Source organism: Cucumis melo, chromosome 5, assembly GCF_025177605.1.
Source record: "Cucumis melo cultivar AY chromosome 5, USDA_Cmelo_AY_1.0, whole genome shotgun sequence".
Classification (NCBI taxonomy): domain Eukaryota; kingdom Viridiplantae; phylum Streptophyta; class Magnoliopsida; order Cucurbitales; family Cucurbitaceae; genus Cucumis; species Cucumis melo.
This window is the reverse complement of record NC_066861.1, coordinates 27,627,560-27,645,038: the sequence shown is the minus strand read 5'-3', so window position 1 is coordinate 27,645,038 and position 17,479 is coordinate 27,627,560. Positions and strand designations below refer to the sequence as shown.

At 34.5% G+C, this 17,479-nt stretch overlaps 1 protein-coding gene across 3 annotated transcripts; it reads left to right on the top strand.

The window, feature by feature from the left end:
- The first annotated feature begins 4,185 nt into the window (after window positions 1-4,185).
- Window positions 4,186-11,567, top strand: LOC103495589 (uncharacterized). Of its 3 annotated transcripts, XM_051084769.1 has the most exons (7): window positions 4,186-5,185; window positions 5,641-6,186; window positions 6,584-7,440; window positions 7,510-7,620; window positions 8,334-8,454; window positions 8,667-8,769; window positions 8,896-9,540. In XM_051084769.1, exons 1-3 carry the CDS (start codon window positions 4,205-4,207, stop codon window positions 7,331-7,333), a joined length of 2,277 nt encoding a protein of 758 aa, XP_050940726.1. In that variant the 5' UTR covers window positions 4,186-4,204; the 3' UTR covers window positions 7,334-7,440; window positions 7,510-7,620; window positions 8,334-8,454; window positions 8,667-8,769; window positions 8,896-9,540. The 3 variants fall into 3 exon arrangements, with proteins under 3 accessions (XP_050940726.1, XP_050940725.1, XP_050940724.1); XM_051084768.1 differs by lacking the exons at window positions 8,334-8,454; window positions 8,896-9,540 and adding an exon at window positions 11,196-11,567; XM_051084767.1 differs by lacking the exon at window positions 8,334-8,454.
- Window positions 11,568-17,479: the final 5,912 nt, after the last annotated feature.

Below are 17,479 nucleotides of genomic sequence, written 5' to 3'. Positions count from 1 at the left end.
TACGACATCCTTCCTAGTTGAATGCTCCTATCACAACCAAGGTTCTAAATTCAAAATACATATACAAATAAAATCAAAACTTAAATAGTAAAAAAAAGATACACACTTGTTTGTCATTGATCGTAGAAACAAGCCGACGAGGCCATTCTATAATGTTACCCAATGCTTGATTTAAAGTCTCTATCTTTCCCTTCACTGGATTGGGTATAGTCAAATTTTCTCCCGTAACCACGTCTACTAGAACTTTAACATTGGGACATCCAATGTTATCCTCAACTATCGTGGCTACTGCAACAATATTATTAATGGATCCTATAGACAATTGGCATGGTGTTCCCTTTACAAATATTAAAAGCATAGTTAAGAACAATTGATCCTATATAGTTAAAAAACTAAAAGTGACAACAAAGTCAATTACCTCAACTCCTTTGTTGGTAGGTGTGTCCTCATCGGCATCAAGATCTATATTAATACTTCCAATGGATGACCTCGAGTGATTACTTCTCTTCTTGTCACTTTTGCACCTCGAGTCATCCTCACACATTTTCTCCTTCCCTTTTACTGTCTTGAAATATTGTGATTGAGAGACGAAAGCACCCACGCCTCTTACACGTCCACCGTGCTCCTTGGAACCCAATGCGTCAGTCAAGATGTCCTCATTTTTATTTGTTGCAACTAATTCATCCTATAAAACAATACAAGTATAAAACAATTCATCATCAGTTACGTTAACAAAAGATTATATATTGTAATCATAAGTATACTTACAATCCGAGAGGCGCAATCTCGAGTAGCATCATCAAAATAATCATTATTTTTTCCTTTCCGTGCTTCTTTCCAAAGAGTTGATCGATAGGAAACATCATGCGTTATTTTCTACAACAAAAGATACATATTTAATTAACAACAACATATTAAGATAAATTCTTCAATTTAATTAGAAATACTCACTAGTTCATCGGCAAGATTAGCATATCCCTTACGTGACATGTGGTGATTGTATACGCATTTCGACCTTCTTTCCCTTTGAATACGACTATAATCCTGTACAACGTATTAGTTTGTAGGTAGATATCAAAACAATTCTAATTCCATTGAAAATTTAAACTTATTTACCTCCCATTCTTCACTTAGTCTAGCATCCACAAACGATTCCCAATCTTCTTGATTTATATGAGAATAGATTTTGGGAGGAAACTGCAAGAGTGATGGTTGATCCTTAGACGGAAGTATATACTTCTGAGTTAACGTCGTCTTGAACGTTCGAAACTTTCTTGATGCAGACATAAGTATAGAATGTTTAGCATTGGGTTGTAAATCAAACGACATCTACACAAAAAAAAAAGAAAAGCTTAGTTAAACTTAGAGTGTAAAGCAAACTACATTATATGAAAAACATAACAATAGAACTCATACCGATATACAATCATATATTTTATCTTTTAGCTCATTCGGAACTTCTTTCCAAGAGTTGTATGTGATAGGAATCTGTTGTCGAACGCACACACCAATGTAACTTTGCATTTTCTTAGACGTGGCTCCAACAGGTTGTCCGTGTTCATTAAATTGAATGGGCAACTTTTGTCCAGAATTTCTCACTAAGGCCAACTCAGACATAGTAGTTGGCCCACGTGGAACAAATGATTTCTTTCTTACTTCTGGAAGCATTTCTCTTTCATCCTCACTGCTATCCTCCATCTATGAATCTGCAAAAAATGGAAATACATTAATAAGCAAAGTCAACATACATAAGCATAACAATTATGTTATGAACTTAAACAAAGCAAAGTAATGACATACCATAAATATAGCAGTTATATTACGAACTTTAAACATAAATACATTATAAAGATACCATAAGCATATCAATTATATTACGAACTCTAAAATTAAATACATTATTTTATTTTTTAACTGACATGTCTTTTTCATTTTATTTTTCCCAAAAAATAAAAAAGGAAAAGGGGGGAAGATAAGCATTTCAAAAATTAAAATTATAGATATTACAAGATGATGATAATATATGGAGAGATAATGAATTTACAAATCATAGTGATGTCCCTTTCATCCTAATCTTTCTACTTCAGAGGTGTTAAACTTAAACCCTATGCTCTTGAAGTCAGATTATATATTCCTAAGAGTAATTAAAAAATCTAGAGATTAAAAATTTTCATTCAATTTAAATAAAAAAAAATATTAAATAATTCGATTACAAGTTTTGTAAATTTCAACATTGAAATGTGTGTTTAATGTGCTATTTTATAGTAAAAGTAAAGGAAGAAGACCAGAATATTCTCACAAAACAATATGAATTTTATGAAATTATAACAGAAGGAACATAAACTACTCCAGGCAGGTCAATACAAACTATACAACTACTCTGATCTTCATATGAATGGAAACGATAAAGAAAGAAAATGCTAGAATGATTATCTAGTTTAATTGACTAATCAAAACTAGAAAGAACCTCACTGATCTTAATATGAAGAGGAAAGATCAAGAAAGAAAATACTCTACCTTAGCTACATTATCTACCTTAGCAAAATCAAACAAAAAGTTATTAACCAAATTCACGACCTTCCCTAGCTAGCATCAAATTCAACCACAATAGAATGAAGGAGAGAACACATAGAAGATAAAATATTTGCGTGTGTGCATGGGGTTGATTTGCAGAGAGTAACAACGTGGAAGAAAGTGCACGTGATATACAGTTTATTCTTTGTGAGAAAAGTGGCAGCCCATATAAACACCTTCATATTCTACTGTCTTGTATTACCAGCCACATTTCAGTTTGACCAAATACAGCAGTTTGACCAAATACAAACTTCCAGTTTGACCAACATTTCAACATAGCACAACATCTCTAACCTGTACCTGTCAATACACCTCATCTACCAAATACAAGAAGCTTATACTAAACGCAACTCCAGCCATTTCATCCTTATTTACAGCATTATTGTAATTTATGCTTTTCAAGATTCGTCGACGCCAATAAAGCCCGCAACACAAATCTTCCAATGCAACAAGACAAAATTTAGACTCTCTTCCTAGTTTCTAATCTACTTACCCCACACACAATCATACACAAACAGAATTTTTGTGAACGCGTTTCAAGCATCACTGACTAATCAGAATTCGACACAAACAACTAACATCAGGGTACTTCCCCGACTGCATCCAATAATCAGAATTCGACACAAACACCGACTGCATCAAATAATAATGTGCAATTTTTTAGGTTTTGCAGCAGAATAATAAGTGATTTTGAGGTTGATTTTAATCAAAGCATCAATACAATTATGTTCCAATTTTTTGGGTTTTGCAGCAGAATTGATGTGTGACCGCATCATATGCCAAAATAGTAAATATGCATGAACAGAAAACTACTCGTATTCTATATGCCTTGACAACTTTCCCTTGTCTAAGAATCCATAATCTAAATCGAAATCAAAAAACATGCTAAAAACCCCAAATGAAAGAAGATGGAAATTTTACCGTGAACGCGGACGAATTTGATTCCAAGGGTGGGCGAACCTAGTTGCTGGTTGATGTGAACGCGGACGAGCGGATGAGTTTCAAAAAACCTGGTTGCTGTGAACGCGGTTGCTGTGAACACGATTGCTGTGAACGGGGACGACCGGACGAATTTCTTTAGAAGGAGAGAAATGCGGCCGAATTTGATTCCAAGGGTGGGCGAACAGAACAACAATCGATCGGAATGGTGGCGGCGATAGAAATGGTGGAGGCGATAGAAATGGCGGCGTCGATTAAAATTGGGGCGTCGATCGGAGAAGAAATGGAGAAGAAATGAAGGAAGTTCGGAGAAGACGAGGGTCGAGATTTGGAATCGAAGAGGTCGAAAAGGTAAAGTAAGAGAGAGATATTCACGAAAAAAATTATTAAAAAAAAAATTAAATGGACCTTTAATGTCGGTGGAAAACCGACATTAAAGTGTCTATTTTTTCACAAAATAAAAATATTAAAAATTAAAATTTAAATGGACCTTTAATGTCGGTTCTCAAAATGGCGGACCTTTAATGTCGTTTTAAAACCGACATTAAAGCTTTGTCTTTAATGTCGGTGGAGAACCGACATTAAAGATCCGCTTTTTCAAAACCGACACCAATGGTCTTTTTTCATTTTTCCCAAGCGACATTAAAGCCTATATTTGTTCTAGTGAATGAGTCAATTGACACAACTGAAAATGTTAAATTTATCTAATTGTTTCAATAAACTCAACATAATTCCACCAAATATTCTTTCAAAGTTGACAAAACTAGAGGAATTACGTTTAGGAACTTTTGATGGTTGGGAAAGAGAAGAATGGTATGAAGGAAGGAAAAATGCTAGTCTTTCTGAGCTTAGGTGCTTACCGCACCTTTATGATTTAGATTTAACCATTCAAGATGAAGAGATTATGCCAAAACACTTGTTTTCTGCAGGAGAGTTGAATCTTGAAAAATTCCACATTACTATTGGTTGTAAGAGAGAAAGAGTTAGAAATTATGATGGGATCATTAAGATCAACTACTTTAGACTATTGGAACTTAAGGTGGAATCAGAAAGCTGCTTGGATGATTGGATAACAATTTTGTTAAAGAGGTCAGAAGAAGTGTATTTAGAAGGATCAGTTTGTTCAAAGGTTCTCCAATCAGAATTGTTAGATGCAAATAGCTTCTTACCTTTGAGGAACCTCTGGATTTTTTATAATTCAGAATTTCAACATTTCATCCATGAAAAGAACAAGCCTTTGCGAAAATGTTTATCCAAATTGGAGTTCTTATATCTTAAGAACTTGGAGAATTTGGAGAGTGTAATTCATGGTTATAATCATGGTGAATCTCCTTTCAACAATTTGAAGAATGTAATCGTATGGAATTGCAATAAATTGAAAACTCTATTTTTGAATTGCATGTTGGATGACGTTTCAAATCTCGAAGAAATTGAAATTAATTATTGTAAGAAGATGGAAGTGATGATCACTGTGAAGGAAAATGAGAAGGCAACCAACCACATTGAGTTTACTCATTTAAAGTCTTTATGTCTATGGACTTTACCACGACTTCAGAAATTTTGCTCCAAAATTGAGAAATTTGGACAATTAGGTGAGGATAATTCAAAAAACTTGAAAACAAGCACAATTAGCAATACCATCAACATTGATGAATCATTTTTCAGTGAAGAGGTAAATTTCATAACACATTTTTCTATGTTTCTATATACAAATCAAAATTAAATTACCTTTTTGTTCTTTTTATTGTTCCTCTCCCACAAGTTATCCAGCTTCTAGCATTAGTAACGATATTAGGGATCAATTTTATTCTTCTTTGTCTTAGAAGGCTCTTCTCTCAACATAGAGATGACTCTTTCCTGTTTCATCCATTAATAATAATATTTATTTTTAAACTATTGAAGTATGTAAATACATGCTAGGTGATGTTCCAGGTAAATTAAAAGAAGTTTATTAGATTATTTTCCTATCCAGAAGCTCATTTGAAGTAATCATTTTACACAATTTGTTATGGTAATTTAATTTTAAAACACTATATACATGATATGTTATTGTTAATTAGTATCAGCTGTGATGATTGTTAAATTATGTTGTCTCAAACTGAATTTTCAAAGTATGTAAATTTGTAGGTATCGCTTCCTAATTTGGAGAAGCTGAAAATTTGGTGTATAGAGAATTTGAAGATGATATGGAGCTATAATATACTCATTCCTAATTCCTTTTCCAAACTCAAGGAAATAGATATTTATTCATGCAACAATCTTCAAAAAGTATTATTTTCTCCAAATATGATGAGAATTCTTACCTGCCTTAAAGTCCTAAGGATTGAAGATTGTAAATTGTTAGAAGGGATATTTGAAGTGCAAGAACCAATTAGTTTTGCTGAAGCAAGTCGTATCGTGCTTCAAAATTTGAGTGAGTTGAAATTATACAAACTTCCAAACCTTGAGTACGTATGGAGCAAAAATCCTTGTGAGCTTCTGAGTTTGGTAAATATAAAAAGTTTGACCATTGATGAATGTCCAAGACTTAGAAGAGAATATTCAGTCAAAATTCTCAAGCAACTTGAAACACTAAGCATTGATATCAAACAATTGATGGAGGTTATTGGGAAGAAAAAGTTGGCAGATTATAATAGGTTTGAATCAAAACAATTGGAAACTTCTTCTTCCAAGGTACATATTTATTTAATATATCAAAAATTAAATTGTTATCACTAATTTGCCAGTATTTGTAAAATAATCACTTCATTGTTTCTTGTTTATTGTGTTTGTCCTCAAAATCCTAGGGAAAATTTTGTGGAGTAAGATAAAAGGTCGAGAATATTGTTTTTGGAGGTTCAATTGTTTATGTGGAAAAAGAATAAGCAACTGATCTCTTAAATTAAAAGCTATGAATATAACAGTATGATTTGTTTCTTTTTTTTAAAAGTAGATTGCGTTTTTAGACAACGAACTAAAAATATTTTTGAATTTGTTCTACTTTAGAGAGCATATATTTTCAATTTAAATATTATATTGCTTGTTAATTACTATATTTAGAATCTTAATTAACAAATTAGTAATTGGTCAGGTTGAGGTTCTACCGTTGGGAGATGGTTCTGAGTTGTTTCCGAAGCTTAAAACTTTGAAGCTATATGGTTTTGTTGAGGATAACTCAACCCATTTGCCAATGGAAATTGTGCAAACCTTATACCAATTTGAGAAGTTTGAATTAGAAGGAGCATTTATTGAAGAAATTTTCCCCAGCAACATACTGATTCCTGTGAAAAAACATTACTATGCAAGACGATCTAAAACTTCACAGCGTAGTTGGGTTCTATCTAAACTACCGAAACTTAGGCATTTGGGGAGTGAATGTTCACAAAAGAATAATGATTCGGTTCTACAAGATCTGACCTCTCTATCCATTTCAGAATGTGGTGGATTGAGTAGTTTAGTGTCATCATCAGTGTCTTTTACAAATTTGACATTTATTAAATTTAATAAATGTGATGGACTAACCCATTTGCTGAATCCTTCCATCGCTTCAACGCTTGTGCAACTTAAACAATTGAGAATAGAAGAATGCAAAAGGATGAGTTGTATAATTGAGGGAGGATCGGCCGAAGAAGATGGAAATGATGAAATTATTGTATTCAACAACCTACAATATTTAATCATTACTTCTTGTTCCAACCTAACAAGCTTTTATTGTGGGAGATGCATCGTTAAGTTTCCATGTTTGAAACATGTATTCGTTGAGAAATGTCCTAAAATGAAGTTCATTTCATTTGGAATCGTAAGCACACCACGCGTTGAAAATATGAAAATGTTTCTTTAAAGAATGATGATGCTGAAGAATCCAAAGAGATGATGGAGGAAACTGATACGAGTATTATCATTAGAGAATATTGGGATTCCAGACTTCCAAATTTGTTTGGAGAACAAGTTAGTATATTTAATTAACGTTGCTAATTAATTTTTATTATTTGGTCATTAATGAATTTATTGATGCAGACTTTGGAGGATAGCCCATTTGAACATTCTTCTTCGAATAAAGTTGAGGAATAAGGAATTATATTGATATTTCTGTGCACTGTACTTCATATCATTTCATCTACAAGGAAGGTCAGATTCTTGAAACCTCAACTTTTTAAGCATTGGGTATGAGACAAGTTCGAGATGGAACTTTTCTCGTCGTATTAACATCACTTTCAAATATATATTTTTAATTATTCAAAATCCATCGTCATGTTAAGAAAAACAATATATTTTAAAAGTGTAATTAGCTCTAGCATTTGATTGATTTTCAATAATTAAAAACATATATTTAGAGTGATTTTAAATCCGACAAAAGTTTCATGTATTAAATTTTTAATTAATGATATGGATGATTGTTATCGATTAAGGCAGGTTCAATAATTTCTGATTTGTTGGATTGTATAATTAATGAAAGATATTTGTGTCAAGATGAACACAATTTTTGGTGATATTACCAAAACTTTAGAGTTTTTGTTCTTCTAATTATTAAATTCCATCATCAAATAACAGAAAAGAGATTCAAATCAATTGAAGACGGAGGAAAACCAATTACATCCATCATATTTTTTCACATGCAAATGAAAAGGTCCAAATAGATCATCCCTTAATCGTTTAAAAAGTTTATAAAAAGGGGCTCAATTTAATTTAGATTTTTGTTTTTCAAATTGAAATGAACAAATGTGATAGACTGATCCATTTACATGTCTTTGAACAAACCTTTTGTGTAATCTCTGAAATTACACATCAATAAATTCTCCATGATATTTAAACCTTGATTATTTTTTCTTCCATTACTCAAGAGGATGCATTTAAGGGATGGAAGGTTCATTAATTAGTCAACTCATCAAGGTCCAAGATTACGTTGATGTATCATACGATGGGCTTTGCCGGAAAGAAAAACATGAAAAATAAATTATATAGGTAATATTTGAACCAAAAAACAAATAGTTTTCTTTATATATATCATATAAAGACGATAAAGTTGAGGAGGAAGGGGTTGATCCCTCCCTGGGTCTATACTAAATCCACCGGTGTTAAGATGAATTGGATGAGATTGCTTGTTTGGTTAGGAAGCAGTTTCTCATTACATCATTAGTATGAAATTGAAATTCTTGTTTGTCTTTTTTGTGCAGGGCTATACTTGGGATTGGGAATATAATCAATGGAACTTCAGATTGTTTTGGTCTTTGCATTATATTGGGGGGAGTTTGGGGAATTGATGTATGAATGAATCAGGTAATTGATTTAGGTACCTAATACATTATTTACAAATTAATGAAACTTAACATAGAAAACTGCTGCATTTTGGTACTTAGATTGTTTCATGCATGATTAGAAAATGTGTTCTAATTTACTTTGCAGATCGAATATGGAGGAAAAAACTAATTTAATTTTTTTTTCTGAAAAATGATACTTTGGATCAATTGAGTGCACCTGGACATCTCCATTAGGTGGACACTCTCTTAATACCTTCGTCGCTCCCGCTTCATTAATATAAGAGATCGATCAGTACACAGGAAGCGAGGAGCAAGAGCCATTTATATAAGAGATCAGTACAGAAAGCAAGGAGCAAGGACTAGAGATAAGCGCCACAAGATTATACAAAAGCAGAAATATTTAAAGCAAGAATTTCATTCTAAAGCTCGGTAGCCCCCTTTTTTGAGTGGTTGAAGATCCTGTTATTCCTTTTCAGCCAGATTTTCCATAATATCACAACAATGATATTGAAGACAATGAATCCTTTTTGACTTTTTATATTGATTATCGGTAAATATATAATCAGGAATCCTTTGGCAAGTTTTCTATAAAAGGGAGAAAGCAGCAACAAATTGTGCTGGCTGGTTTTCAAACTATGTTGGTTGGCAGGTGAATGATGGTGATTCGATCTCTTTTTGACATGATCAGTGGAATAACAAAGCACCCCCTTGCACTTAATGTCCCAAAGCTATACGATCTTTCCAAGCTTAAACATGGCAGTGTAAAAGATATGTTGAATTTTCACACAAATGATTGGGATCTTCAAATAAATTGACCTCTTCATGATCACGAAGTTCAACTTTGGAATGATATAAAAGCTGTCCTGATAGCCCCAAATCTAGATAGAGAAGCCTCATATCTCCTACTTGGAAGATTGATACAGATGGTGTTTTCAACATAGCTTCTGTTAAATGGCTTTAATTGATGTTGATTCTCTATCTGCCACAAACTTCCAGCCAAACACCTTCAAAGCGCTTTGGGAGTTGATATCTAAAAAAAATGCAAGTTTTTTATTTGGACCCCTATTCATGGTTGCATCAACATTGCTGAGCATCTTCAAAAACGACTTCCAAACTGGAGCCTCAGTCGAAACTGGTGTTATATGTGTAAGAAACATGGCGAGGACATAAATCACCTCTTTATCTCTGTCTTTTTCTCAGCTTTCTTGGGAACAAGGTTAGATCTCTACTGAAGTGGAACAAAATTCTCGATGTGCCCTCCCTATGTAAAGATATGTGCAGTATCAATATAAAAAAAATAAAAAAAACCAATTATATGATCACATCTTTCACAAATGAGGATTATTTTTTTTTTCAAATAAATTATTTTCTAATTTTAAAGACATGCGCAAAATAAGTAAGAAAAATGAAGAAAAGGGAAATATAGTTTGTTGCTTTGATTATTATTTTTTCTAAATTGAGATGTGTATTGAAATAACGCAGAAGCACTTTCATGGACATATCAAATAGTGTTGCTAAGTTGTGGGAAGATATCTGCATGTTGACTTCTTGTTACTGATCCTTTAGATGGAGGCTTTTCAAACCACTACCAGTTCTACATCTATTCCTATCAATTTGGGTGATATTTCGACCTTTTGTTTTCTTTTAAAAGAGATACGATTGGGTCGGAGGTGCACCCGGAGGTCTCCACTAGGTGGACACCTCCTTAATTAGCACCCTCATGATCATTCCTACTTCATTAAAGATAAAGAAATCATTACAAGAAGCCAAGGGAACAATAAAAAAAGAGCTATAGTTAAGCTTCAAGACAAAATACACCCCAATCGAATTTAGACAAAGGCATATGAAGATTTAAAGCTATAGTGTTGACAAAAAGGGTGGATCTACTAGCCCAATATCTAGCTACAGAGCACGAATGTCTTCCCAAAGGTCAATGATAGACTTTCCGTGGTCTTTGGATATTCTATTATTTCTTTTCAGTCAACTAGACTAAAGAACAGCCGCAATAGTGTTGAAAATGATGATGCCTTTTCTATTCTTTTGTTTGATGGAGCAGAGATCAATACAAAGAGAGACCATGTTCTGATGATTATTTTGCCAATTTGAAAGGTTCTCAACTTTACCCCATAGATTACGAGCAATATCCTCGGAGTGTGCTTTACACAGAGAATGCAACAATTTGGGTTGAGATAGGTACTAGGGAGTATTCTTTGGAGTTTGTCAGTTGTATTGATGTAACCATGAATGAGAGACCAAATAAAAAATCTTCATTATTTTGGGATACTTGATTTTCCATAGTTTATTGAAGGTCTTTTGGTTTATAGTCATCTCATCTCTTGGCTCCACAATATGTGTATTGCTTTTTTAACCGAGGCTATACTAAAATTGTCATTTGAATTGATCTTCCATATCGGAGTCTCAGGGCCTCTGTTATTGTTATTGCAGGGTGCTGTGAGGTGAGATTTTAGATGGGCCCATTGTTGAAGTTCAAAGTTACGAAGAGCCCTTCGAGGCTGGAAGTCTCGGTCCATAGTGTTATGATTCCAGGCATCCTTAACAGTCCCCATTTGGATTTTTTAGAGGGCAAAAAGCCTTGGTATATAATGAAAGAGAGCTTTTTCTGTTCCAAGCACCTTCCCAGAAAGAGAGATTTTCCATATTGTTGACTTTCCAATTTACTTGAGCAAGGAACCAATCCAAACCTTTTAAATGGATCTCCATGAGACTTTTAAGCTACTGTATTTACCATTTATGGGATCTCACCAATGTAGTCTTGGTCATATCTTGGCTATAGTTGTCCTTTTCCTAAGGGGGTTTTGTTCAAAGCCATTTACAGGGCATAGTAAAATTTGTGTCAGCATCCATGGTACAAAGTTCAATTTATTTATCTCGAATTTAGGTAAGTGTTGTAAACTTAAACTTTAAACTTCAAAATATGTTGCAATTAATTTTAATTTTATAACGAAGTCTTTCTTACTCGAACTATCGTTAAAAAGCTCTCTTATGCATTATTTCTATAAATTATAAATATATGCACAATATGATTGATAAAAATTTTAGAGGAAAATGGAGCTTAGATTTTTTTTAAAAAGTTTATAACTAATATTAGTTTGTTTTGAGCAAATGATTCTTTCACCTCTTGAGAAATAGTTAATTTGTATATATTTTCTTTTAGAACGATAAGATTGATCAGTAGGTGCAATCAGACATTTTCACTATATACTAGGTGAACATCCCTTTAACACCTTCATCATTCATGCTCATTAATGATCAAAACAAACAATACAGAAAGCAAGAAACAATACAAAAAGGGTTAGAGATAAGTCCAACAAACAACCTATAAAATTATACAAAAGCATGAATGTTTAAAGCAATTGAGCTAGTACAATAATTGGAAAACAATTTAGATATGCTACACATGCAGAGTTAATTTGTATATTGGTCAAGTCATTTTTGTGTATGTTTTTTCCTACAAATTTTAATGAGTGTTTGTGAACAATTTTCCATGATTCTATAAATGGAGGAATTAAGCAACTCAAATTGATTGAGTATCAAATTTTTTTGGAAAGGATACTTGGGAAAGAAAGCTAAAGGATAGCCACTCTTTCACAAATTTTATGGCCAAATAAGATGTTACACAGAATGCCCAAAGTTACACAGAATTTAGACAAGGAAATTGATGTTTAAAGAGATAGTGGCCTAACTATAATGTTTGAGTAATATGTTTTTTTGATGACCAACAACCAGTAAGAGAACAAATATTCTCCCATGAATTCTCAAAGCTTGAAGCCTTATCCGTGAAGATTTGTTTGTTCCTATTAGTCTATATTGTCTATAAAGTAGCCACAACAGCATTAAAACTGATGACGTTTTTTGCACTGCTACTTTAGATACAACACATATAGAGGCATAGTTCTTTGGTATTTGAAGCTGTCAGAAAAAGACTAGTTTCTGCACTCCATCGTTGCCATAGCTTTTGAGCCTTGAGGCAATGGATGAACAAATGGTTCAAATTTTCATTTGAGGATTTGCAGGAGATACACCAGTTGGGGCTGAGACACATGTTTGGATTTCGTTTTTGAATAAAATCCATAGTGTTGATTTTCTGATGAATAACAGTCCACACGAAAAGAGCATAAGACTTCCAAATATTTTTGAACTCTCTGATATGGATATTCTCCCTCGTACTTGAAGGCTCTTCAAAAGACATTCCTTTCATCGAGGCAACTGTGAATAAACCATTTCCATTTGGTCTCCAATGTGGTTTGCTATGCCTCCTATCACTTGCTAACAAAGGCAAAGTGCTTTTCAAAGATTGCCATAATTGGTGCTCTCCTATTATTTAGGGATCTTCTTAGTGGGAGATTCCGGTCATTAAGCCTTGGGTCTCAATATATTGTAAGTTTGATAAGGCATTAGCCTTGTGAAATAATGAGATGTCATTGCACTAGTTGCTATGCCAAAAGAATAAGGAAGAGCCATCGAGAGTCCATTGGATTTTCGATTCAAACCAGTCCTTCCATTTTTTGATAGCATGCCAAAGAGCTTTAGCACTACTGCACTCTCAAATTTGGGTATCAACATTTTAAAAAATTTACAAATATAGCAAAATGTATAAGTAATAGACTTTTATCTCTACTGATCTTATGGTTTATTACTGATAGACCAATATTTAATTTTTTTTTGAACAAGAAACGATGGGTCAGTAGGTGCACCCGGGCATCTCCACTAGGTGGACACCCCCTTAGCACCATCATCATACCCGCTTCATTAATAATATAACAATTGAACAGTACACGAAAGCAGGAGAGCCAAAAACAAAAACAAAGAGCTTGAGAACAGCCCCAATGATAACAAAGATACAGACTGAAGGCTAAGTAAAAGCATTAAGGTTTAGAGCTATGGAAGTAGCTTGATAATTTTTAAACAGTAAAGATCTGCTGGTCCACAGTCCTACAAGAGCTTTTATATCTTCCCATAAGTCGACAACTGTTTTTTCTTTCCCATTGAAGATGCGGGCATTCTTCTCCAGCCATATGTTCCAAAGGGCAGAGGCATAGGTATTGAAGAGAATGATATTCTTTTTGGTTTTCTGTTTCCAGCTGCACATGGTAATACAAAGATCCTTTGGACTAAGACAGTTTACATTGCTGTTTAAGTGGGATGATATTAAGTTCCAGATGGACTTTGCAATTGGGCAAAGGATAAAGAGGTGGATTCTGTCTTCTTCATTCCTTTTACACATCACACACCAGCTTGGTCTAGAACAGAGATTTGGCATTCTCTTTGTAAGTTGGTCAGCGGTATTAACACTATCATAGAGCAGAGTCCAGATGAAAAATTTGCATTTCTTTGGGATGCTGGACTTCCAAAGATTTTTGAAAGTGTTTTGATTTTGGAGAGCTAAAATACCTTGATCAGGTTGGAGTAGAGCTTTCTTTACCGAAGCAACAGAGTAAAAGCCATCAGAGTTTAGGACCCAAGTTGGAGAGTCTCTGCCATTTTCGCAAAAACTGGCATTTAAAGAGTTTTTTAACTCGGCCCACAGAGGATGTTCCCAATCCCTTAACTGTCTTCTTGGTTTAAGATCCCAATCCATCAAAGTTGTGCTCCACATATCTTTTATGGAGCTGTCCTGGTTCGTAGAGAGAGCAAATAATTTGGGGTAGTGTAACGAAAGAGGACTATTTTGATGCCAGTGGCTATGCCAAAAGGAGAAGTTCCTACCATTTTTAATTTTCCAGGAAACTTGCCTTTGAAACCAATCCATTCCTTTGCAGATGGAAAACCATGGGGAACGGCTGCTGCTGTGATTGCAAACACAAGGAATGTCCCCTTTGGTTTGGCTACTGTATTTTGCATTTATAATTTTCTTCCATAGGGAGGATTCTTCATAAATATATCTCCAAAGCCATTTTGTTAGAAGAGCAAAATTTGTATCTTTCAGCCGACTAATGCCCAGCCCCCCTCTCTCTTTTGGAGGAGTAATTTTAGCCCAACTAACCAGGTGTAGTTTGTGGGTCTCGGTTAGGTTCTTCCAGAAGAAGTTCCTCCAAGATTTCTCAATGCTTTTGTAAGTTGATACAGGGGCTTTGAAAACTGATAATTGATAAGTAGGAAGGCTGGCCAAAGTAGATTTAATCAAGGTAATTTTCCCACCTTTGGATAACATGGAATATTTCCGGCTGGCAAGTTTTTTGTTTATCTTTTCATCAATGTTCTTCCAAAAAGCCTTTGTTGTTGGTTTACCTTCGAGAGGTACTCCAATGTAGTTGATTGGGAAGAATTTAGTAGTAATTCCCCATTGTGAAGCTATCTAATCGGTTCTTGCAGCATCAATATTTATAGGGGAGATGGTGGACTTGTTCAGATTGATATTCAACCCCGATGCTAGCTGGAAGAGATTGATGACATTCTTTAAATTTTGTAGGGAGTGCTCATCACCTTCTACAAAAAGCAGAATATCATCTGCAAAAAGTAAGTGAGTCAGATTTAGGTTGTCTTTCATTTTCACCCCTTTGATGTTTTCGCCCACAGAGTTCAGCAGCCTGCTTATATAGTCCATTGCTAGGACAAAAATAAAAGGGGAAATTGGGTCTCCTTGTCGAATACCACGGGATGGTTGAATTTTACCTCTTGGTCTGCCATTGATGATAATAGAGTACTGAACACTACTGACAAGCTTTTATCCATCTCCTCCATTTTATGGGGTAGCCCTTTTTCATAAGCATAAAATCTATGAATCTCCAATTTAGATTATCAAAGGCCTTTTCAATATCCAGCTTAATAACAAAGCCTTGAATTTTTTTAACTCTCCAATAGTCTATGGCTTCATTTGCAACTAAGATAGCATCAATGATTTGTCTTCCCTTTACAAAAGCCATTTGATTCTCTGCCACCGTTGAAGGAAGAGTTTCTTTTAGTCTTTTCGCAATGACTTTGGCGATAAGTTTGTAAATGGAAGTCGTTAGACTAATAGGTCTGTAATCCGCAGGCACCGCACATTTTTCTTTCTTGGCAATCAGAGCAATATTTGTAACATTCACTGCTTTATTGATGATACAGTTGTTGTGGAAGTCTCCGAAGATATTGCAAATATCGTCCTTGAGGACAAACCAAGCTGCTTTGAAGAATTCTATAATAAAGCCATCTGGGCCCGGGCTTTTATTGTTTGAGAAAGCAGTAAGGGCTGAATGTATTTCCTCCTCCGAGAAAAAAGAACATAAATTTTGAGCTTGGGATGTGGATATAGGGGACCAACTGAGATTTTTCAATAAGCCAGAGGTTTTCCACACTACCTCTATTGTAGATTCCTTCAAAATGGTCTAAGAAGGCTTTAACAATGTTCTCATTTGTCGTACAAGGAACACCATCGTCTGAGTTAATGTTTGAAATGATACTCCTTCTTTGTCTAGCAGAGCAAATTCTGTGAAAGAAAGAGGTGTTTCATCTCCTTCAGTGTTCCATAGTCTCTTGCTTTTTTGGTACCATATTTGAGCTTCTTTGAAGTCAAACATAAGGATCTCAGCTTTTATTTTTGTTCTGCGAAGGCTTAGCTCTTCAGATAAGTTTCCTTCAGCTTCTAATCTATCTATGTTATCGACTTCTTTGACCCAAGCTCTCTTTTTTTCATGAAAGAAAAGCCTGGATGTCCCTCCTGTCTCAAATTATTCCACCAATTCCTAATGCTGTTTTTGAACCACGACTCTTTCAGATGTACATTTATAAGCCTGAAAGGTAGAGGGCCCCAACTAATCGTGGAGGATTCAAGGACGATCGGAAAGTGGTCTAATGTAACTCTGGAGAGTGTTTTTAAATAGTGGGCAGTGAATAAATTTTTCCAATCAGCTGTATATAGGAATCTGTCAATTCTAGAGAGAATCGGGTGAGCTCTAAGATTAGACCATGTATATTTTGCATTTGAGAGGGGTGGGTCAATAAGATTGCTGTCAGAGATGAAGTTGTTAAATTTTCTCATACTATATTTGCTCGGATTTTGGACAGATGTCTCAGAGAAGAATCTCACAACGTTGAAATCTTCTGCTAAAAGCCAAGTAGGAGAGCATTTGTTTTTGAGGTCCAGCAGTTCAGCCCAAAAAGAATTTCTGTTTCTACCACCCGTAGGCCCATATATAGCCGACAACCACCAGGCCGAACTCGAAGGCCCATAGGGATGTTTATTTTAATGGATAAAGAGAAGGATCCTTCAGTGAAGTCAGTAACATTAAATCTGAGATCGTCCCACATTATAATGATACCCCCCGAGTTGCCAGTTGCACTTAAAGAATGCCATTTTACACTTATAGAGCTCCACAAATATTTAACAATTTTTTTTGTAACAACAGTAAGTTTGGTCTCAACTAAAATCACAAAATCAGGAAGATAGCGGGAAAGAAGATTTTTTATTTGAACTCTTTTTGAGGGAGAGTTTAACCCTCTAGTATTCCAGCTTACAATTTTCATTTAAACATAGTATTCCCCTTTTCAAAATTCCCAGCTGGAGAGCTTCCCATGTAAGCATTTGAGGCCGAGTTAATGTTAATGTCCCAGTCCACCGGCGCCAATTTGAGGTTATTGGTTTTTAACCAATCAATCAATTTTTCCTTGAAGTTTGCTTCTTCAGTTTTCTCCTCCCCTTTTTCTTCTTCAGTTTTTTCTTCATTCTCAGAAATTAGAAGCTGCTTAATACTATCTTTTATGAGATCAGAATGTGTTGGTGATGTGGGCGA